The sequence below is a fragment of the Octopus bimaculoides genome, chromosome 4 (assembly GCF_046866305.1).
Source record: "Octopus bimaculoides isolate indiv1 chromosome 4, ASM4686630v1, whole genome shotgun sequence".
Taxonomy (NCBI): domain Eukaryota; kingdom Metazoa; phylum Mollusca; class Cephalopoda; order Octopoda; family Octopodidae; genus Octopus; species Octopus bimaculoides.
This window is the reverse complement of record NC_142931.1, coordinates 127,429,774-127,454,528: the sequence shown is the minus strand read 5'-3', so window position 1 is coordinate 127,454,528 and position 24,755 is coordinate 127,429,774. Positions and strand designations below refer to the sequence as shown.

At 36.3% G+C, this 24,755-nt stretch overlaps 1 protein-coding gene across 1 annotated transcript in view; it reads right to left on the bottom strand.

Moving 5' to 3' along the window:
- LOC106879669 (inner nuclear membrane protein Man1) overlaps positions 1-24,755 on the bottom strand; it is a 44,880-nt gene that overhangs the window by 11,386 nt on the left and 8,739 nt on the right. The window contains exons 2-7 of the mRNA XM_014929342.3: positions 13,777-13,823; positions 10,872-10,944; positions 6,804-6,901; positions 4,864-4,922; positions 2,453-2,595; positions 857-958 (exon numbers count right to left, since the gene is read on the bottom strand). Of these exons, the coding sequence (XP_014784828.2) occupies positions 857-958; positions 2,453-2,595; positions 4,864-4,922; positions 6,804-6,901; positions 10,872-10,944; positions 13,777-13,823 (522 nt within the window). The remainder of the gene's footprint in view (positions 1-856; positions 959-2,452; positions 2,596-4,863; positions 4,923-6,803; positions 6,902-10,871; positions 10,945-13,776; positions 13,824-24,755) is intronic.

Genomic DNA, 24,755 nt, shown 5'->3' with positions numbered 1-24,755 from the left:
AATGGATTGAGAAAAAAAAAAAAAGGAGAGAGAAAAACTGTGTAGGGATTAACAGTTCAACATGATATATACACACACACACACACACAAACACATGTATTTTAACTGAAGAATTAAGTGACCTTTTCTACAAGTTCTACAAGTGCAGTAGTATTTCACTCAATTTCTCAGTTTCATGTCATTTGCACATTAATCACATTCACACTAACTACCACAGCTGTATAGATCAACACAGATCCAGTGATATACATTTGCATAATAGATCATATGATTTGGCTTATCTCATTACTCTTAATAGTGTCACTGGTTGTTACATAAGTGATGTTGATGGCATTGATAGTCTAAACCTAGTAATCAATGTTATCTATGCTGAAGACATCAACCACCATAATGGTTCTTTCCTCTCACGTGACTTTTAGGACTACATCATATAATCAAACTAACAAGTGTAGGAGACCTTTAATTTATGATAGTTGATCTCACTTATGTCTCACTTTCAGTGAACTGTCTTCACTTAGGTCTCCACTCTATGAGAGTTGATCTTGCTTAGATCTCAATCACAAGAATATTGAACTTGCTTAAAATATATTTATTTAGAAACTTCCTCTTGTACTACGCCAACAACAATCACAAGATTTCAATCTATTTTATAATGACAACATTTCCATTTTAAGTGACATTTTCAATAAACATAGCAACTCAAATGTATAGGGAAAGGAAATGTAAGAATGTGACTGGAAATCCATTCCACTTGACAAGACCAACAAAACCATTTTGATGGTAACAGTGACAGTAACGATAGAGGAGGTGGTGAAGAATGTGCTGTTGTAGAATTAAAGCCTAATTATTTACTTACCAATTATTTTCTCAATCATTTCATAGATTTGCTGCTGTTCCTCTTCCTTCTTCTGGTGCTGCACCAAGCAAAAACGCAGCAATAAAATAAGCAAAACAACCCCTGACAAGGAAATCAAAACCAACTGTATATTAGTGACTGAGACAACAGTGAAAGGAAAAATATGATTAGACCTGAAGGTCTGAAAGGGATCAATGCCTAGATAATTAAACACATCTTTACTTCTAGTTTTAATCTGGAAGAGACCAATGAACAAGCCAGAAGTGTGACAACAGATAATGGCAAGGTGGATAAAAACAAACAAAAGACAAAACAAAAACATACACACGTACCTTCAGCATCACAATTACTCTTCTGTATCACAGTGCTAGTAAACTCACCTTTCACAGTTATTTGGTTTAACTTTGATCATTTCAGTCTTAACCATTTTCAGACCCTTTAAGTACGTATAAACTTATCCCTATTGTACATATTCAGTCCATCACAGGAAAAGGGATGAGTCACATGATTTTGACTCCCTCATCTCCTTAGCCCAATGAGATTAATGTGTCTGATGCTCACCCTTGAACATCCACAGGCAATAAATGCATGTGGAGGGAACCAGGTGTCTGGTTTGAATGTTTTTAACAGAGTAAACATAATTAAAGGAACACAAAGTAGGCAGAAGTATTAAATAAAGCAGTACATTAGATCTATCTATCTATATACATATATTTATATATGAGCATGAAACGCTTTGGTGTCACCTATGTGGCATTGTTGATTCAACACTGATATATTTAATACCAAATGCTTTAATGTTTTTTTCCCCATTCTCACCCTCCCCACTTCTCTGTGCATGAGGAGCGGGAAAATATTTGTCAATAATATTCAATAAATAAATTATAATCTCTGTCTTTCTTTCAGTAAATGAATATTTCTGTCTACATGTGTTTGTTTCCAGTACCAAAAACAGGCTGAATGTCCAGTCAGCTGTGCCAAATTGTTAGCATTCAAACAGTTGTGCCTTACTGTTTCATACTGATGTCTACAAACACACACATATAAACATTTCTCCAATTATTACAGATTTGATTAGTTCTTTTCCAAACTATCATCAAGCTCCAAATAAACAGATCTCAAAACTAATTTTGATCAGAGAATGAACTCTTGAGGAGATGTTCTGTGGAACATCAGAATTTTCAATGATATAAGAGAAAAATTAAATGTAGCAGAAGCGAAATGGCTAATGAGTAACTTGTGAACTGTTTTCCATGCCAACATAGCTTGGATGACTTGTGTAAATATGTACGATTATTGCAGGATCCTCTTCAACAGTAAAACAAGCTGAAACTGTTAAACAGGTAGACCAGGGAATGAAAGTAGACATATATTCCTTTGCCTAGGGCTAAAATACTCATGCCAGAGAGTCAATAAGGCTATTACAGATAATATACCCCATAAACATGCAGAAACAAGTCTGGACTGTTGCAGTTTCAAAAAGTCAAAGTCAAATATCCTTCATCTAGTACAAAAATGATCTCCCACAAACTGACTTAGCTGTTTGTAGTAATTCCCCAAGCAGAATAGAAATAAGAAGTGGCTCTATCTACTCACCTAGACATCCCAAAAGCAACTGGTATATAGTGTCAAAGATAGCTCTTCGAAGGCGACAAGTGAAACTCATATATGGAGTGTAACTCTCCACATAAGCCAGTTCTTCAACTCTTTCAGGAATGGTACCATTTACAGTCAATGGTCTGTAACGAAAGTTAATGAAATACGGAAGACATTATAATTGTCTGTTTATAGACTTCTGGTAGATTATCATGCAATTCAGATATGGCTGTATGGTTAAGAAGCTTGGTTTGCCCCCATTATACTGTAGCACCTTAGGCAAGTGTCTTCTACTATGGCCCCAAGTTGACCAATGCCTTGTGAGTGAATTTGGTAGAAGGAAACCTATTGTAAGTGTGTGGTGTGTGTGTATATATATATATATATATATATATATATATATATATATACACACACACATATACAAGTAAAAGTAGAACGTTGGAATGCGTGCTCAACACTGTATTGGTGGATAAATAATTTATTTGTGAATTAAGGCTACCATTAGTTTCATGTTAAGAAGAGTGTGAAAATATCCAAGTATCTTAATAATTTTTCAAGCTGATCACATGGAGAAAGGTGTTCACCTCCATTTTGGAAAACAATATATATATGTGTGTATGTATGTATGTTGTGTGTGTGAGTGTATTAGTCTTCCCTACTGCCACCACTTGACAACTGGCATTGATTTGTTTGTCATTTTGATACAGTAATTCAACAGAAGAGTCCGACAGAATAAAAGTCAAACTTAAAAAATAGCACTGGGGTTGATTTGTTCAATTAAACCCTTCAGGGTGGTGCCCCAGTCATTAGACTGGGGCAAGTAAAAGGTAACTGACAATTGTTCTAACAGTTAGTAGCAATGACGATGATAATGGTAGCGGTGGTGATGGTGGTTTGGTGATGATAGTGATGTGGCAATGGCAGAAATGAGAAGAGGGGTTGTGGTGGTGAGATGGTAGTAGCAGCAACAATAGCAGAGGTTAGTGGTTCAAATGATGGTGATGCTTGCTGTAGTTGATGATAGTAGTAGCTGTGGTGGTTGAAGTAATAATAGTAGTAATACAACGATAAAAAGGTGAGGTGAGGTCAATCTCACAGATGAGAAGGTACACAAGACAAAAAGGGAGTCATTCATAACATTGCAGACCAGCCAAACTTAGGCTGATGTTAACCCCTTAACATTTAAACTGGCCCAAATATTCCACCTGTTTTGTGTGAGGATGGCCAGATCCAACCTACCCTACAATGGCATTCTAAAAATAAACAATCACTTCTTCAGAATCTCAAAGTTACAAAATAATACACAATTAATTTTACAAATCTACAATAATTAATAATGTTAGCTCTCATTGTCAATGATTACAAAAGCCATAACCTCCTTCTCAAAAGCCATTTGTTCACCTCCCACACAGACATGGTCCAATTCTATCAATTTGTCTGTCTAAACAATACTTGCAATAGAGAAATTAAATAGTGTATTTAGAAGTACCAGTCACCTACAGGCTCTCACTGTCACCATTCTCCTGGCCTTCTTCTCAATACAAATATCAGATACTCCTCATTGCTGCAAGTTAAAGCAATCTACCTTTTTAACCCTTTAGTGTTTAAACCGGCCATATCTGGCCCAAATATTCTACATGTTTCATATTCAAACGGGCGATATCTAACCTCTCACACCTAACCTACAATGACATTCTAAAAATGAACAATCACATCATTGAAACCTCAAAGCTATAAGATAATGCATGATTAATTCAAAACAATTTGAGTGAAAAAGAATTACATTTAACAGAGTAATCTGAACACTAAAGGGTTAAACAACATAGTAAGTGATTTGCTTCCCAACCACATAGTTTGGGGTTCAGTGCCACTGCAAAAGCACCTTGGGCAAGAGTCTTCTACTATAGCCTTGGTCTGATCAAAACCTTGTGTGTGGATTTGGTAGATAGAAATTGAAAAGAGCCTGTAGTGTGTATGTGTATATAAGTATATAAACATGTATGTACGTACGTAAGTATGTATGTGTGTGGTGTATGTATGTTACCATCTCTTTGCCTTGAGGTCGAGTGATAGATGTGAGTGAGTGTCACCATCATGCAAACGGTGTCTGTCCTTCATTTCTAATCTTCCATAGAAACAGGAAGGGCATCCAGTCACAGAAAATCCACCTCAACAAAATTCAGTCTGACTCATGAGACCATGGAAAAATAGACATTAAATGATGGTGATATGTAATGCGCTGCTTAAATACTAGCACAATGTCAAGACATGTCCCTTCCAGGTTCTCTTTTACCTTACCATAACTTAAAAGGTCTTTGCTCTTCAAAGTCATGCCAACTATATTACCAGCCCGCAAACAACAGCCTTAGTATCATTAACCTCAAACACTTCAAACTGACAACACTTACCTGATACCCCAGTCTTCATTGCTGATAATCATCCACATAATTAACTGCTCAATTATCATCTTGATACGATAAAACAAAAGACAAAGAAAAAAATATTTTAGTGATACAATTACCAATCTCTCTCTCTCTCACTCTCTCACACACACACACACACACATACATACATACACACAGATTAATCAAATATAAAATAAGGCCATTGATATGATATCTTAAAAACAGAACAATGTGAGGGAGAACAAAGAATGATAATGATGATCAATATTTTGACATCTATTTTTACCTGTGGCGTACATAGGTTGGAGAGATCTTAAACACAAAACATTTGAGAAGGAAAGAAAAAGGGAAAAAGTAAAATAGAGAGAGGACATGAGTAAAAATGGTATTTGTGCTAGAATGAATTTTTTCACATTTGTTTCCAGGCTATTTCTATGGCCACAACACAAAATGGAGAATCTGGAAAGAACTACACATGGCACTAAAATATAGTTATTCTGATAGTACTGAACAGTATCAAACATAGCCCTTCAGTGATTGAACTAGCCATATCCAGCCTAAGTACTCTACCTGTTTTATATGCAAACTAGCCAGTTCTGGCAGGTCACACCCACCCTACACTGTCATTCTAAAAATAAGCAATCGCATCACTGAAATGTCAAAGCTACAAGATAATGCATGATTAATTCAAAACAATGTGAATAAATAAGCATTATACTTGACAGAGTAATCTGATTGTTAAAGGATTACTGCTGAATGAGCAAATGAAATAAGAGAACAACAGGTTGTAAATTCTGTACTTTAAACTGACCAAAAAAACTTGTGTGTCTGGGGTCAAGTTATACTTTCTCCCATCTGATTTGTCACATGTGTTTCATAGTTAAGTCGAAAGTTTCGGCAAGAAACAGTCAGTTGTGAAAACTGCTAATAAACACAAACCAGTGAAAGAACTTAGAAGAAAAAGATTGGCATAGTAATAGAAACGATAGAGTGTCAGAGGAAATACCTGGTGATGTCTAGTTGCATCTCTCTACATTCTGTGTTCAAATCTTGTCACTGTAGATTTTGTTTTTCATACCACAAGGGTTAATAAATTAAGTATCATTAATGAAGTGAGGATCAATTCAAATCAAGTACTGATCTCAACTACAAATCAGTAAACTAGCACCAAAATTATAAATGAATATAACAGCCGGGTTTCCTTCAACAGAACTTGTACCACATGTTTTCAATTTTAAATTTGAAGACAGTGTGCTTCTTAATATACATACGAAAGAAAGGCCAAACACTGATATTATAGCTGCCACTATTTCTAATAATACAGTAGATATATTGTATCTAGTCACCATGGTGTCAGTTCAACAAGAGTTCTCTTAAATATCTAGTTGTTTGGGTCAGTCATAAGGAGCAGACCTATGACCAAAGTGGAACAACTCTAACTTTTTTTTCAGGCAGTGAGCATTCAAGACCACATAATTTTATGTTGCCTTTCTCTTTAAGATAGCAGAATGTGATTTGAGAAATATTTAGCTGCAACTTCTAGCAGGTTAACTAACTGCATAAGAGTTCCAAACTGGTTCAGTAACAACTGTTTAAGAGGAAGTGGACATTCAACACCGAAAACTACCACTGTCGATATGTAAACATCTAGCATGAGATGAATAGAAAAATTCATTTAAAACTATAGAAAATCTCAGGCTAAACAACTGATTTCCTAGTGTTAACAAAGGGTAGGTTTTGGCTGAAACACATTAACTTTCAGGCTGACACATATCTTAAAAAGCTCATCTTACATTGACTGATACATGAAATATTATACAGACAATCAGTGACACACACACACACAAAGTAGCAGTGGCAGCGTAGACAGATTTATGTGAGGTAGACAGTTGATATATCTATGTTAAATGTCTGCAGGATAGATCACACAAACCAATACTTACCGGTTCTTCTTCGACTTCAGCTGCAATTAATTGACTGACAACTTCTTTAGACATATTCTTACTGTTTCCATTTGAATTTTGACCACACAGGATATTTCCTGGAATATTATTATTATTATTATTATTATAAGTATTTATAGCATCAATGGTAACTGGCAATAATATGCTTTAGTCCTTCAAAAATCATTATAAATACTAAGCATCAGCCTTCAAGTAATTATCCTGGGACATTTGAAAGAGGTAGTATTTACTCTACTAAAGTGGTATTTTGTAAAATCCTGCATCCAAATATTTTTGGAAGAGGGAACTAGATAAGCTAAGAATACTGGATAATGATACAGTGGGTATGTCAGTAGTAGAGGATTATGTTAATAGCACAATAGGGTTTTATCAGAGGTTGGACAGTACAACCACAATAGGGCTAACAGAGGTGCAGAAAGAGAAATCACAATAAATTTACAAGTGACACCCTTCTAAGTATAATCATAGCAATGTTATCAGTATATTTATATGAAGAAAAATATACTATCATAATATATATATACATGAATTTTAAAAAAAAATTGAAAATGTATCATTTGCATAAAAACATGTAAATTAAAAGGGAAGCAAGGTGAGCGAATCTTAAATTTCATAGAAGTGGAAGCATGCAACCTTCTGAAAGAAGTAAATGTCAGATGGGAAAAATCATTATAATAGAATTATTTTTGTTCTGAGAATGGCCATTGATCGTTACCAACGTCGCCTCTCTGGCACTTGTGCCAGTGGAACGTGAAAAGACATTTGAGCAAGATTGTTGCCGATGGGCTGGCTCCTGTGCAGGTGGCACGTAAAACACACCATTTCGAGCGTGGCCGTCGCCAGTTCCGCCTGACTGGCCCTCGTGCTGGTAGTACGTAAAACACCCACTACACTCTCGGAGTGGTTAGCGTTAGGAAGGGCATCTGGCTGTAGAAACTCTGACAAATCAGATTGGAGCCTGATGTCGCCTCCTGGTCCACCAGTCCTCAGTCAAATCATCCAACCCATGCTAGCATGGAAAGTGGACGTTAAACGATGATGATGATGATGATGATGATGATGATAATATAAATCTTATTCAAAATCTATCCCTTTAAACTAACTGCAAATTTTAGAAACACTTCTTTGTAATTCTTCATTAAAGTAATCACAAATGTGCTTAAAACAGAAATCCAAAGAAATTTTCAAATAAATAAATAAACAAATAGACTTATGTTGAGCATAATATTTCAAACCCCAACCACATTAAAAAAAAAAAAAAAAAAATTTTTAATAAGGTTAAGGCAGCAAGCTGGCAGAATCATCAGCATGCCAGATGAAATGCTTAGCAGCATTTTGTCTATCTTGACATTCTGAGTTCAAATTCTGCCGAGGTCAATTTTGCCTTTCTACCTTTCAGGATCAATAAAATAAGTACCAGTTGAACGGTGGGATCAATGTATTCAACTTACCCACCTGCTGCAACTGCTGGCCTTGAACCAAAATTTTAAATCAATGAGGATAGCTGCGTGAAAAAGTGCCACACCCTAACAGTTGAGGGAACCCGTGGAAGAGGTAGGCCCAGGAAGACCTGGGCTGAGGTGGTGAGGCAAGACCTTCGTACATTGGGCCTCACCGAGGCGATGACTACTGACCGAGACCTTTGGAAATGTGCTGTGCGTGAGAAGACCCGGCAAGCCAAGTGAGATCGTTGCCAGTGCCCCTGGACTGGCTCTTGTGCGGGTGGCACATAAGATGCACCATTTTGAAAGTGGCCGTTGCCAGTACCACCTGACTGGCCTCCGTAGGATTTTCGAGCGAGAGCGTTGCCAGTGCCCCTGGACTGGCTTGTGCGGGTGGCACATAAAAGACACTATTTCGAGCGTGGCCGTTGCCAGTATCGCCTGACTGGCCTTCGTGCAGGTGACACGTAAAAGCACCTACTACACTCTCTGAGTGGTTGGCGTTAGGAAGGGCATCCAGCTGTAGAAACTCTGCCAAATTTAGATTGGAGCCTGGTGTTGCCATCCGGTTTCACCAGTCCTCAGTCAAGTCGTCCAACCCATGCTAGCATGGAAGGTGGACGTTAAACGATGATGATGATGATGATGATGATTTTGCTAAGGTTTTATGAATAATTAGATTTTACAAAATAATAGGTTTAGCAGTATGATTTTTTAAAAATGCAACCCCACCATATCAGATGACAATTAATTTCAATGTGGCTTTACAACACGAAAAAAATGTTCACCACTCATGGTCCATTTGTGTTCCCGTACTCTTCAGAAGTTGTGGCACACAAAATTTTACAATACAAACCAGTATCATACAATAATCTATTCACAGTTTTAAACATTAGGTGTAGTTTCAGGTACTCAACAATTTGGCTACATCATGATTCATAACACAACCAGATAATGTATTTCCTGAAGTTTCTGGACATGAAAGAGATGAGGTTTTTGGAACTTAAATGTGGAACATAAAGGCAGTTCTTAAAATTATGATGATGACTTTTCACTTAACATAGTGATACCCATTAATAAATATTAAGTGATGTCAACACAAGGAGACATGAACACACACACAGGCATGGCAGTGTAGTACAAAGCTTGCTTCCCAACCACATGGTTCCAGGTTCAGTCCTACTGTGTAGCACCTTGGGCTAGTGTCTTCTACTATAGCCTCGGGCCTTGTGAGTGGATCTGGTAGATGGAAATTGAAAGAAGCCCATTATATATATATATGTGTGTGTGCGTGTGCATATGTGTCTTTATGTCCCTATAACTTAGCGGTTCGACAAAAAGACCACTAGAATAAATACCAGGCTTAAGGAAAAAAAAAAAGTACTGGGGTCGATTCATTCAACTAAAAATTCAAGATAGTGTCCCAGCATGGCTGCAACCTATTGACTGAAACAAGTATAAAAAAAAAAGAGAGAGAGATATGCGGGCAGGCTTCTTTCGGTTTCCAGTTACAAAATCCACTTACAAAGTTTTGGCTGGTCCAGAGCTATAGTAGAAGACACATGTCCAAGGAGCCATGCAGCAGGACTGAACCAGGAATCATGGTTATAAAGAAAATTTCTTACCACTTAGCTATGTCTGTGCACATATATATGTATATACACATATATATATGTATATACACATGTAGATGTAAGTATGTACATATATGTGTGTATACATGTATATATATTCTTTGTATTATTACATTATTGAACGCACACGTCCTATTTTACAAGTAAGTCTACTATTATTCTGACGTGACTATCTTTCTATCTATCTATCTGTCTATCTATCTATCTATCTTTCTATCTATTTATCTATCTGTCTTCCTCCATCTTTCTATCTATACCTCTGTGCTGGCCTCTACTTCACTGCTATACCCTTCTGTCCCTTCCTCCCTCCACCATCCTCTCTATCTATTTATCTATCTGTCTTCCTCTATCTTCCTATCTATCCTTCTGTCCTGGCCTCTACTTCACTGCTTCTGTCCCTTCCTCCTTGTTCCATTTCCTCCCTCCACCATCCTCTCTGCTCTCGTGTGACCTGTGGTCAGCTTTCTTTTCACTCCAGCCGCTGTGAAGGCAAGACGAACTACTAGCGTTCTACCTCAGATTTGCGTTTGGCCGTACGGCTTTTGAATGTTGTTTTCACTGTCCATTTTTTCCTGTCTTGGTTTGTGTTTGCCACCTTGGAATCCTCTGTGTAGTTGGTTGATCCACTACTCAGGAAGAGACTATTCTAGAGTACGTCCTGTCTGGTCTTCGAAACGTCTAGATAGAATAGAGACAGCTGATGAAGGGATATTCCAAGGGGCTTTCCGTTTTCCTATGTGTTCGTTCCGTTGTCTGTAGTTTATTGTTCTAACGTCCTGTACCCTGATATGCATGTATATACACATGTAGATGTAAGTATGTACATATATGTGTGTATACATGTATATATATTCTTTGTATTATATATATATATATATATATAGCTTCATGCTCTGGTGACACCTAATATTCTGTCATTTAAAGTGGAGAGGTTCTGTGGCACACAGAGTAATAGAATAAAGTCTACTCACCATATCTGATACTCAAATTCTCACGAAACATTTTCAATAGTTTCAAGATGCCATCAATGTCAACAGTTTCACACTGTAGAAAAAGAAAGAGAGAGAGAGAGAGAGAGAACTTTAAAAGAAATCAGTCCAACAGAATAAACAAAAGAGTAATTAATGAATTCAATTAGAATCACAATAAAATTAGTTGCAGTATGTGTGTCATTAGTATTTAGATTTCTAAAGTATCATCTAATGATGAAGAAATAAAATATAAAAACCACATCCAGGTTTAAAATTATCCATTGTTTTCATTTATAAGACAATAGAGTGTAATTTGAGGGTGATTTGGTTGTTATATAGAACAACTACATGGTGGCTTCTTTGTCAACTCATTACCTCGCTGAGGTTTTTATTGATGTTGCTGTTATAGTTATTGTTGCAAATGGAATTGATATGAAATAAAATAGGCTAACCCTAACTCTAAAACTTGGACCTTAACCCTAAAACTCTAAAGCTAAAACTAGTACAAACGCACGAACGATGTCATAGATAACAGTACCACCGATAGTTGTTAACAAACAACGGCAGTAATTTTATTCAAGGGAAAAGATCCCATTACACCACCAGAACGTCTTGCTGACAAACCACAGCAGTAATTGTTTTCACCTCAATAGACGTCATAACTTTGAAAATAAGGAATTTTTTTTTAAAACGCTAAGAGTAAATGATGTTTTAAATGACACATTCTACCAGTATACGAAATTTGAAAGTGTTTAGTCACCAAAAATTATTTTTTCTATGTGCCGGCCAAAAGGAAAAGATCCGGGTTAGGATTAGTTAAGCATGGAAGAATACAGTAGATTAGGACATGTAAAAATCACTGGATCTTATTCTACCAACCAAGATATAAAATCAATCCATTTCTTTTAAGATGAGATTCAGTTTCAATAGTTTGTTATTAGAATGATGGCAACAAATTTGTGAGCTGAATAATATGGTGGATGTTAATATTGTAATGTCATGGTCACTTTAACCCTTTACCTGTCTTGTGTAACACAAGATACAAAAGAAAAAATTTATCTGGTGTTCACACAACATATATGATATACACTCCTAATATTTTTCAACTAGCAGAATAACTTGGAGTTCATGAAAGGAAAGCTTTATATTATGCAGAATGTGAGTGTGGCCGTTGCCAGTACCGCCTGACTGGCCTTCGTGCTGGTGGCACGTAAAAAGCACCCACTACACTCTCTGAGTGGTTGGCATTAGGAAGGGCATCCAGCTGTAGAAACTCTGCCAAATCAGATTGGAGCCTGGTGTAGCCATCTGGTTTCACCAGTCCTCAGTCAAATCGTCCAACCCATGCTAGCATGGAAAGCGGACGTTAAACGATGATGATGATGATGTATGAAACGAGCCAACTAAAAGCACAAAAACAAGTATGGACATTGAGGACGAAGTTACGAAAATTTTTTGGACAGGTAAAGGGTTACATAGGAACACTGCTAGACTAATCATCTACTAACAGAAAAGTTGTAGTGGTTGCATTTTTTAGCTCCCCAGTCAACCTTACAAACAAAGACATTCCAGAATTTTAATCAGATAGTGTATCTCAAGTCTATAATTATCTAATATGTCTAATTTTTTTTTTTAAAGATGGTAGAGCATGAAACTACTAGCAGACTGACCAACTGCACAAAAGCTCCCTCACAAGTTGTCTACCACTAATTGACTAACTGAACAGATGGTGTGCACGTGTCTGTGGGTGTGCGCAAATGCCTCCTAAATCCTAAAGAGGCTTTTAAAGGCCAGTACTTAACTCCAATTTCACAACTTTGCATGAACGAATTATATCTCCCCTCCAAACAGGATGCTAATCTGTCACAGGGCACACTCTCATATGATCTGGTACCAACAGCTGAGGTAGCATTGTATTTTGGGGGGGGGGGGGGGTTGGTGAGAACAGGAAGAGCAGTACTGAAACTGGTGAAGAACACAGAGAAAATGGAATCAAGATCTTGCAGTTATTCAAATTGAATATGAGCTACATCAATCCTAGTGTAGCAAAATAGCGGTAAGGAATGGAAGGAGAATGTTCCACTCCTGAGCAACATTTTTTGTGGGTGTTATGATTTTTGACGTGTATTACGCTGTGCTTTTCATTAGGTGGCACATAAGATCTCAAGTGCTGCCACAAGCAGCACCAACTTTAGTTTAACTACTCCATCAATCTAACTCGTTTCAGAGACAAAAGCCATGGATACAATTTCTTCCTTCTATGAGAGAGAGGTATTAAAGACCTGGTCTGAAGGTGCATAAAAGAGTGGATTCCACAAAAGGTCTCCCAAGGCCAGCTGGTAATGATAACCAGGCAACTGATAAGATGCTTCTAATCTCTTGCCTAATTTAACACTGCTATCTGAAATAAAGAAATAAAATGTTCTTTCACGCAACCGATTTGAATCAGTGACCTATGAGCTAGTACTTTTATATCTCCTCCGCTCAGACCTCTTACATTTACAACAGATTTCAGTGATAACCACAAAGTGATGGTGACTTAATAGATGATATGATCTAATATATAACTGTCACTTACAAATCCAAATGATCACAACACTAGGTCAACAGTAAATAATGGTGAAATGGTTGTGGAGATAAGTTGCACTATCAAAACACACAGGTTCTGAGCTCAAATTTCAATGTAGGCATTTCATTGTAATTCTGTCAGTGGGATTAATGCCATGAGTTTTATGCCAGCCAGCTTAAGAAAATAGCTATCAGCACTTTTTTGAATTTCAGTAGGCATTAGGCAGACATCCTTTCCAGAGCAAGAATGAATTCTTTACTTGCTTTTCCTCATGAAAGTAGAAACAAACATCTGTTCTCAATAGTTGAGTTCAAGAAAAATTAATATAAACTTTACCTTTCTCTGCAAGTATTTAGAACACACACCAGCCACTAATTTGGAAGCTGAAAAGAACAGAAAAAAAAAAAAAGACCTTCATTAAAGAGGACAAAAGAAACAAAGAAAATATTAGTTTCAAATTTTGGCACAAGGCCAGCAAGTTTGGGAAAGGGAGTAAATCAATTACATTGATTCCAGTGCTAAACTGGTACTTGTTTTACTGACCCTGAAAGGAAGATAGGCAATGTCAACTTTGGTGGAAGTTGAACTCAGAACATAAAGATGGACAAAATGCTACTAAGCATTTTGCTAATACCTCATTTGAATAAGTGAGAGGAAACATTATTATTTCAATACTACTTGCTGTAAGACCTGTACACTTTCCCTTTTAATGTCAGAATAGTTGTATGTTGTGTTGTCAACATAAGGCAGAGACAATCATTAATGTTCTAATAAAATCGTTGTCACACAAGAAAATAGGCATGTATGTTTTCAATCAGATCCCTGCCAATACTGACCACCACCACCAGCATGCTAATTCTAGACACTGTCCTTCATTTAACCGTTTAGCATTCAGATCATTCTGTCAAAAGTAATGCTTTCCCATTCACACTGTTTTGAATTAATCTTGCATTAATTTGTAGCTTTGAAATTTTGATGATGGGATTGTGTATTTTTAGAACAGCATTGAAAGGTAGGTGTAATAGGCTGGATCTGGCTGGTTAGAACATAAGATGGGTAACATATTTGGGCCGGATATGGCTGGTTTAAACGCTAAAGGGTTAAAGCTACTCTACGATTAACTAAAACTAAACCATTTTTTTTCTTTCTTTTTAATAACATTATTAGCAGCAAAGAGCTAATGTCCATAATCTATGAAGGCTCTCCCAGTTCAGCATTTGGTTAGAACATTTGTGGAACAATGCTTGCAGGCATGGAGATGAGGTGGGGAAAAGGTATGCATGAATCTAGCAAGTTCAGTGAAACAGAAAGCATCGTAATAGTGATAGAAGAGGAAAAGAGACAAAAAAGCATTTTTGTGAGTTAGTGGTTGTAGTGTGTTAGTGAGGAAGTTTTTGCTATGCCTAGGATATATATGTGTGCGTGTGTGTGTAGCACCATTACCACCACCCAATATATGTGAGCATACAATTCAAATTTCTTCCTTATTAGTTATTCCAACAAGGAAGGACGGTGTTAATTATGGCCTTTTCAACTGTCTTCACCTTGGGTGGAGAGGAGAGATAATGTAATCAATATTCATATCAAGCTGTTGCAAGTCAGTGATTGTGTGAAAGAGGAGTAGATATAAGCAGGGCATAGAGCTCTGTGGTAGAAGGACTTGTATACTGGCTTCCACATTAACTTGAGCAATAACAGATGTTGTAGTAAGAGAAAGAGTATCTTGTTTAATGAAGACAGGGTTACACAGTGTTGCTAACTAAAGGGTTAGTTACCCAGCAGCATGCACACTGGTGGTTAATCTGGCCAAGACATGTAACCATTACACTGATACACAGTATAGAAGAGAGCAGGTGTTCAATATTGATGTGTTTTATGCTTCTGAAAACAAAACCCGGGTTTAATGAAGCGTGTGAAGGAAACAATGTATTGTTTGACTGCTGATATAGAGCTTTTAACCCTTTAGTATTCAGATTATTCTGTTGGATGTAATGCTTAATTATTCATATTGCTTTGAATTTATCATTTATTATCTTGTAGCTTCGATATTTCGATGAGATGATTATTTATTTTAAGAATGACATTATAGGTTAAGTGTTATGGATCTAGCCAGTTTAAGCACAGAACAGATAAAATATTTGGACCTGATATGGCCGATTTAAATACTAAAGAGTTAGGTCATTTGTAGGTCTATGTCTGCAACAGAATGGTTAATAGTGTTCTACAATGTACAACAACATTATATCGTCTGACCTCCCAATGTTATACTATGATAATATATTATACTGCTCTCTAATATTCTACAATGTACTACATTGATATATTGTACTGGTTCCCTACTATTCCACAGCAATACATCACATTGGTCCCTGATGTTCATTAATTCACCAAATAGTGGATAGCAGTACATATCTACCTCATATTTTATTAATTCATCATCATTATATAATCTGTAGATGTCTGAAATACAGTATTGTCAAGTAAATACTTCCCCATACATACAAACTGATCTTCTGTCAAATATATAATACATTATTCTTATTTATAATAGATGTGTTTCTGGCTGTTAACTCAAATCTGTCGTTATAATCTATTCTAAGGGAATATGCAATTCCCGTACACAGTAACTACTAGAGATGATTGATATTGGTCATAAATGTATTTTCTGCAGCTAACTGCACTGATGTTGAGCTATTAAAACCTCTTCACCAGGATTTTGATTGAGATACTGAGAAACAACACAAGCAAACAAAAAATCCAGGAGACTCAACTTTAGGTTGTATTTCAATTTAGTTGAATCTGGTCTCTGCTACTAACTGCCACGTCTTAAAATTTAGCAAAGAGAGCTCAAGTACAATGTTTGGAAGGTAAACAAAACTAAGAGCAGAGTAATACTCAATACAGCCTGCTTACTGCAAAGGTTGGTAGTTATGTTTAGAAGGAGCCCTTTCAATATGAATTTACCAGAGGCTGCCCCTTGTCCCACTGTTACCAACCTAGCCAAACATATTAACTTGGAATTATATTAACAACCCCATGTTAACATTGCATCTTAAATCACCCCTTAACATCAATGCTAACACAATATTTCAGATGTGCAAGAACCTTTAGTGAAAGTGTAATCCAAACACTATCTTAATATAATGAAAAAAATCATAAAACCCATCTTCAAATCCTTGGCTGTTTTGAAAATTAATTGGAACACATAAGCTGTGTATTGTTAGAAAATGTCATGAAAGAGCTGGAGTTGAAGCATCACACACACACAAACTCTTATCTAAACAACTGAGGCACAGTTTGCTATTGTAGTATACTTCAACTATCACAGACCTTGGTGGTACATCAACTGGACATATCCTTAACAGTTCAAAATACGGCAAAAACAATATCCCACCCATTCAGTTTAGATACATCTACAATACCATCCTAAAAACATTAACCCTCTCATTCAGTCCAGATAAGCAGAAAAGAACACAAAAACAGTAAAAGCATCAAATAAACTCCATCCTAAACTCTATACTGAGATGAACACCACAAATGATTTAAGTGTAGTAGAATGGCAACTATCATGTTCTGGGTCAACCACTTAACCCACTTTGAAGTGGCCACTATGGGATGGTCACAGTTTAAATATATTTGATCTGAGGTCTACTCAGTCAAGACTGACTAGAATTTAAACAATAGGCATATGGAAATAATCTTAGACAATGATGAGGATAAAACTTGTACAATCTGTGACACTGTGCCTCATACAATTAACAACTTCATGATGAGATATCCAGCATCATTCTTAGGTACATAGGCAGAAGTGAGTAAATAAATTATATATATATGTCTTTTACCTTTTACTTGTTTCAGTCATTAGACTGTGGCCATGCTGGAGTACTGCCTTGGAGTATTTTTAGTTGAATGAATTGACCCCAGTATTTATTTTTAAAGCCTGGTGCTTATTTTATTGGTCTCTTTCGACAAACTGCTAAGTTACAGGGACATGAACACATCAGCACCAGTTGTCAAGCAGTGGTGGGGACAAACACAGACACAAAGACACACACATATACACGACAGGCTTCTTTCAGTTTCCATCTACCAAATCCACTCACAAGGCTTTGGTTGGCATGAATGAGGCTGTAGAAGACACTTGCCCAAGGTGCCACACATGTTGCTGGGAAGTGAAGTTCTTACCCACACAGCCATGCCTACACCTATAAAAAAAAGTGTTTGACTGACTACCTGTGTACTACAGGGTGTCCACAAGGTCTGGGTACATGGAGTAAATTAAATTCATAACATAAACAATTAAATATAAGAAATAATAATTTCTTAAAGTATGTATTAATTCCCATGTGGGTACATGGAGTAAATAAAATCATAACAAACAATTAAATATAGGAAATAATAATTTCTTAAAGTATGTGTTATTCCCCATGTACCCAGACTTTGTGGACACCCTGTATAATTCTGTTGGATCAGAATTGACTTGGAATTGCACTATAAAAGTAAATTGGTGTTGTGACATTATAAAATATGAACAGGTTATTGACACAGTGTCTATGGCCAGCAGCAAGTAAAACATGTGCCCTGCATCATCTACTGGTAACATGTACTAGAGAAATGAATGTAGCTGGGCTGAAATGCTGAAAGAAAAATAATTTTAATAGTCTAGTCAGATAAACTAAGAAGGAAGTTAAGATAGAAGACACATATTATGCACATGACATTATTGTAATATGTGAGTCTCTTGATCACTGGCAGCTGACTAGGTAAGATATGATTGGACGTCAGGACCAATGGAATAATAAACATTCAGCCAGTTATTTATAAACTAACAAAAATATGGCACATTAATGTGGCAGTGTTGGCAAGTTAAATAAATTGCTAGATATACTGGCTACATGGTCATGTGATCAAATTTTTCAACAACTTTCTGTTGTGCTCCAATGTGCCTGACTGACAACAGGTTCCAAATCTCCTTCACAGTCGAGTTGTGATAGTAAAAGACAATACATTTGTAAAGCTATCTACTTCCTACTAACTGCATGAACAACAAATGATATGACCTTCTTTTTGTTCTTTTTAGCGAGGAAAATGCAATCAACCAGAACCATAGAGCAAAGATTAATGCAACTTTATGGAATCTACATGAGTTAGAATAGCACATAGTTTCTTTTTTTTCTACTCTAGGCACAAGGCCTGAAATTTTTGGGGAGGGGGCCAGTCAATTTAATCGACCCCGAAAGGATGAAAAGCAAAGTCGACCTCAGCTGAATTTGAACTCAGAATATAAAAACAGATAAAATACTGCCAAGCATTTCACCTGGCGTGCTAATGTTTCTTCCAGTTTGGGGTGCAGCTATTTAAGATCTGCAACAGATTGTCACTTATTTCATGCCAGTCTAGGTATTTCTAACCCTCAGTCACCTTTTAATGGATTTGTGTACCCATTATTAATAGTTAACTGTTCTAAGCATTTCTTTACAATTTAACTGATTTATTACATTTAATTTCTTAATTGGCTAATGAGTAAGAAACCTTTCTGATAATTGGATAATTAATTAGGTAATTGTGTGTGTGTTTGTGTGTAGTGATAGCAGTTATATGTTTGTTGGTAAGGGAGACAAAGAGAGCAAGGGATTGGATAGGTGAAGAAATGGGTGATGGTAATATGAAGATCAATAATGACCTGGAAGTGAGGGAGAGATGGCTAGCAATACAGAAAAGTGATGGTGAGTATCAAATATTAACCGATCCAATGCACTCTTTCATTACACAGGTATTGAAATAAGAAAGAGGGAAGAGAGAAGAGGTGGGGGCATTAAATATGGATTGATCCCAAACTATCATTACATGATTAGTATGGCATAAAATGAAAGAGAAGGTGAGCAACAGAAAAAAGGGAGGTCATGAAAGAGCAAGGGACTGGAGAGAAAATGGTGACTTAACAGAAACATATAGCAACAAACTAAATGTAGATACATGTCCCAGTCTTCACCACTATCACCATTTTAACATTCATCTTTCTATGTCTGCATATGTTGTCAGGTCTTCTTCAGCACCACGTCACCAACTTTTTGTGAAGCTCAGCATTTTGAGATCAATCTCCATCACTTTGTCCCATGCCTTCCTAGTACACCTTTTTTCACAGGTTCCATCCTACTTTGAGCACTCACTACCACTTTAAACAACTGCTGTCTTTCATATACATCTCGTACTCATAACAGCAGAATATTTTCTCTCTTGCACACATCTAATTCCTCTCATACCCAATGCTTTTCTCTCAGCTCATTTGTACTCCATCATTCACTGTATGCTAATATTACTGTCAGCAGAGCACAGCACTTTATTTCTATCTAATCTTAAATTCTCTGCATTCAAGGTTCACATCTCACTCTCAGTACCATACACTATTGTACTTTGTACACAAGCATTATACAAGGAGAGAGAAACCATGTTCTACCATCAAACTTCTTAAAATTCCTCCACTCTGTTCTTACAGTGGTCACTATACTCACCTCAACTGCTAATTAGGCCACTGATGTAGCAAAAGTTATCAACAACTTGTAGTGAGTTTTCCAAGTGTTTGAAGAAATGTTTTTCAAATGTATTCTTACTACTAATAACTCCTGTGTATCTTGCCACATACAAAGTTTTACCTTAACAGTCAACCTGCCTGTGATCTCATAACAACTATTGTGCATTCAAAGTTTACACCAGGTACATCGCATGGAATTTCTATCTACTGAGCACAACAATTTCCAAATGGTAGCAGGGTCTGTCCTCTAAGACTTCACCCTTTGCTAAGTTTACTCGGTTTTTGCTTCCAGATCTGGAATTTCTTCTCCAAACCTTCAACAGACTTAGCTATGAGAACTAGAGTAAATGGAACTACATTGTTTTTGAAGACAAGTATTCAGTTGTTGGAATATCTACAGACATGCAAACCTTTAATGTAATCTTCAGCATGATCAGTGTGTGTAATAAGATTTACTCTTTGAATTATTGATACAATCCATTCCATGGGCTTCCATACAGTTTCCATCTATTTATTATCTTGTGATTTTGGTAACCAACATTTGACCACACAGCCACATAATTTCTTTATTATATAAGCACTTGCCTTTATGTATTGATTTCTCCTTTTCCAGTTAGTCTAAACAATCTGTCAAGAAACATACCCTCTCTCACTCTCACACACACGGGTACATACAAACTCACATTTTATAAACTTCATAAGAATACTGCTTAACAATATGCTGACAAATATAATATGTATGTAAGTGTGTATAAATATATAGAACAATATACATATCTGTTCGTTTTATTGAAAAATAACACTGAACTGGGCAATACAAAAAAAACCTGCTTCAACAGGTGAAAAACATTTTATGTATAAAAAGGGAATTACAAATAACTGTTAGCCAGTATAATTTGCAGAAAGAAATTTAAAAAAAAAAAAAAAGAAAGCTAAGAGGAAATAATTCAAAATGACTAACAACATGAATTTGGATAAATAAGTTAAGGGATGATGTATTAAGTGCCATATGCAAAGACTTCTCAAGTAATTGAGATTTGCCTTTTTATTGGAGAAATAAAGTAGAAGCCTGTAGAATCTAATGACTATATGTAGTGTGACTGTATACCACACCTAAATGTTTTCATACACTTGAATGGAGGATTTGCAATAAAGATTATCATATACATGCACATGTGCATTCAAGTGTACAAAAGAGAATACTCAGCAATATATATTTGCTTAATGTGAAGCTTTATCTCTGAATAAACTAATATATATACACATAAAAAAATATATATACAGAAACCCACCCACACAGATATTATAGCTGTAATATATAGAATGTATGTCCCGTCGCTGCAGTGAACCAGTACGCTGCCGTCAATGCAAGTAAATAAATAAATAAATAAATGAACCATTGTTGATCCTGTCTGGAGGACTGAAGTAACTATTATGCTGGTTGTTGTTGTTATTCTTCTACTTATTATTATTATTATTATTATAACAACAACAATTAGTCAAAGCTGTCTGAATAATGGAGATATGAGCTCTATTGCCGCCTAATTTTATTTGATATAGTTAGTAATGCTATTTTAGTTGTGGAGTAAACTTAAACAACAATTCACAAAGAAGAAAAAAAAAAGGCAAACATGAAAGAACTATTTTTAAAATCTACATTATTCTAGAAAAAAACTATAGTAATGCTACTTTTAATTATAGATGAGGAAGGGGGACTTTGTGATGCTTATGCATTCTCCTAGGACATTAGAAACCTATGTGGATGATACCAAGCAAAATCTGAATGCAAGTCATTTTCATTTAAATAATTCTTTCATTGTTTTTGCCACCAGTCCCCAATGATAATGCAGGTGTACAAAAGATATAACAGAATATGTGGAGATAACAAACAATAAAAATAAAATTATATACGAAAATGATGGGAAGAATAAAGGTATTACACAATATTTTAAGACAGTATTTTTAAATTCAAAATAACACACAAAACATTAAATGTGTGTGTGTGTGTGTATATATATAGGAAAATGAAAAATAATAATAAGGCAGAATGCTAAACTGGAAGCATATTTTAATAAAGATTTCTAACCGGCTTTCATTGCGAAGCAAATTTTCAAGAAAAGGGAGAATGAAAATGTTTTTTTTACAAATAAGTACAAAATGAAGAAAATAATATATAAAAAAATAAACATACCAATACATTATATTGTCTTTGAGCTTTTGAAGTTCAATGGTAATTCATGTATATAATGGTTGGAAAAATAAGGATGCATGAAAATTGAGAGTTGTGTTAGGTTTTAAAAAAGGGTTAAAAGTTTGTGTTAAGCAGGAAGTGTGGTGTCAAAACAGGAAGTGTGTGTAAGGGGAGACAAATGTTTTTAGTTGGAGTTATGAACTCTGTTCCTAGAGAAATAAGGTCACTGAGGGGTATGTGTGTTAAGAAATGGTTGGAATTTCTCTATGAAAAGATTCTCCTTGTTGATTCTTTCTTGTGTGGAGATTCTGTCTTTACATTGATAGAAAGGGAATATAAGGAATTTAGGGTTTTTGTTTCTGGCGCAAGAGTCTATATGGCCACTGAGTGGAATTTGGCGGTATTGAGGGAGATTAACTAAAAACATTTGTCTCCCCTTACACACACTTCCTGCTTAACACAAACTTTTAACCCTTTTTTTAAACCTAACACAACTCTCAATTCTCATGCATCCTTATTTTTCCAACCATTATATACATGAATTACCATTGAACTTCAAAAGCTCAAAAACGATATAATGTATTGGTATATTTATTTTTTTATATATTATTTTCTTCATTTTGTACTTCTTTGTAAAAAACATTTTTATTCTCCCTTTTCTTGAAAATTTGCTTTATTAAAATATGCTTCCAGTTTAGCATTCTGCCTTATTATTATTTTTCATTTTCCTATTATTTCTCCACGTGCGGTTAACACAACCCCACTATTTACTGACTTATATATATATATTTTCCACCATTATCATCATCATTTAATGTCTGTCTGTTTTCCATGCTGGCATGGGTGGGACAGTTTGAGAGGAGCTGGTAACACAGGCTCCACTGTCTGTTTTGGCAAAATCTCTATGGCTGGATGCTCCCCCTAATGCCAATAACTTAACAGAGTGTACTGGGTGCTTTCTACATAACACCATCAGTGGTTATTATGTGGTACCAGCACTGACAGGGCCACCAAGTAACTTGCAAGACAAAAAAACCCCTCAGCTGGAAGGAGGGAGTAGTAGTGAAGGCGGTGTCTTTGTGCCAGTTAATGAGAGATTAGCAGTATAAGAGGGTCAAGTTGATGGTGGCAAAATAGACATGTGCAGGGAAGGAATTGCAGGGCCTGGAGCATTAGATACAACATCAATCATGAGAAGAATAACTAAGTCCAGACAACATTACTGAAACTGACATAAGACCAGCTAACCAGTAGAGGCCATTGTAGAAAAAGAAATTAGAAGAGACATAGCACACATATGGGCCAGGCATTGAAAAATGTTTGTGAGTGACTATCAGTTATCATTTTACCATCCACATTTCCTGCTTGCATTGTTCAGATGGAGTTTGTTAACCCTTTAGTGTTTAAACTGGCCAAAATGTTCTACCTGTTTTATGTTCACACCAACCAGGTTGGGTCTCTCACACCTACCTTACAATATCATTCACAAAATATACAATTACATCATCAAAATCTTGAAGGTACAAGATAATGCCTGATTAATACAAAACAATGTCAATGAATAAGAGTTAAAATATAGTTTATTCTGAATACTAAAAAGTTAAGGAGGTATAATTCGCAGAAATCATAGAACCTCCGTGTGTCAGATCAGGGCTCCTCATAATTTTGATCATCATCGACTCACCCTTGCACTTCATCCAGGTATTGAATACTCTGTTTTGAAAATGCGAGTGAGCAATTCCAGCAAAGAAAAGGGCCTTATGTCTCTGATGTGATTTACGTACACTTCTGCATTGTATGCAAAAGTGCTTTTATAAGTAATTTATCTTCTCCTTAGTCACTCCACATAATTAGAGCCCATCTCTTGGCAAATTGGCTATATAACCCATCCAACAGGTCATCTGCTTTATGAAGGGCAGAAATTTATAGAGGTGTGTTCACTGTGGATATTCTTCATGCATTTTTTGTAAGTTTAAATATAAACTTGGCTTGTGAAGACCTGTTGGGGAAAGCGAAAGCGAAATCATAATGGCACCTGTGCCCAGCGTCGCCTTCCTGGCACTTGTACCCGTGGCATGTGTAAGGACTTTTGAGCGAGATTGTGCCAGTACCGCTGGACTGGCTCCTGTGCAGGTGGCACGTAAAATACATCATTTTGAGCGTGGCTGTTGCCAGTACCACCTGACTGGCCTTCGTGCCGGTGGCACGTAAAAGCACCCACTACACTCTCGGAGTGGTTGGCGTCAGGAAGGGCATCCAGCTGTAGAAACTCTGCCAAATCAGATTGGAGCCTGGTGTAGCCATCCGGTTCACCAGTCCTCAGTCAAATCATCCAACCCATGCTAGCATGGAAAGCAGACGTTAAACAATGATGATGATGATGATGATGATGATATATATTTGTGAGGGGGAGGACTACTCCACTTTCTATTCTCTCTTGCACTTTGCCTGTTTCCTGTTCATTTCTTTGTTGCAAGACTTTTGGGTGCTACTACTAATTGAGAGGGTTTCCCAGCTACCTCTTGGTGATTGGTCCTTGGGATTGAGGACGAGGCAAAATTTTGGATCATCCTTGGAGCTGCAACTAGTGGC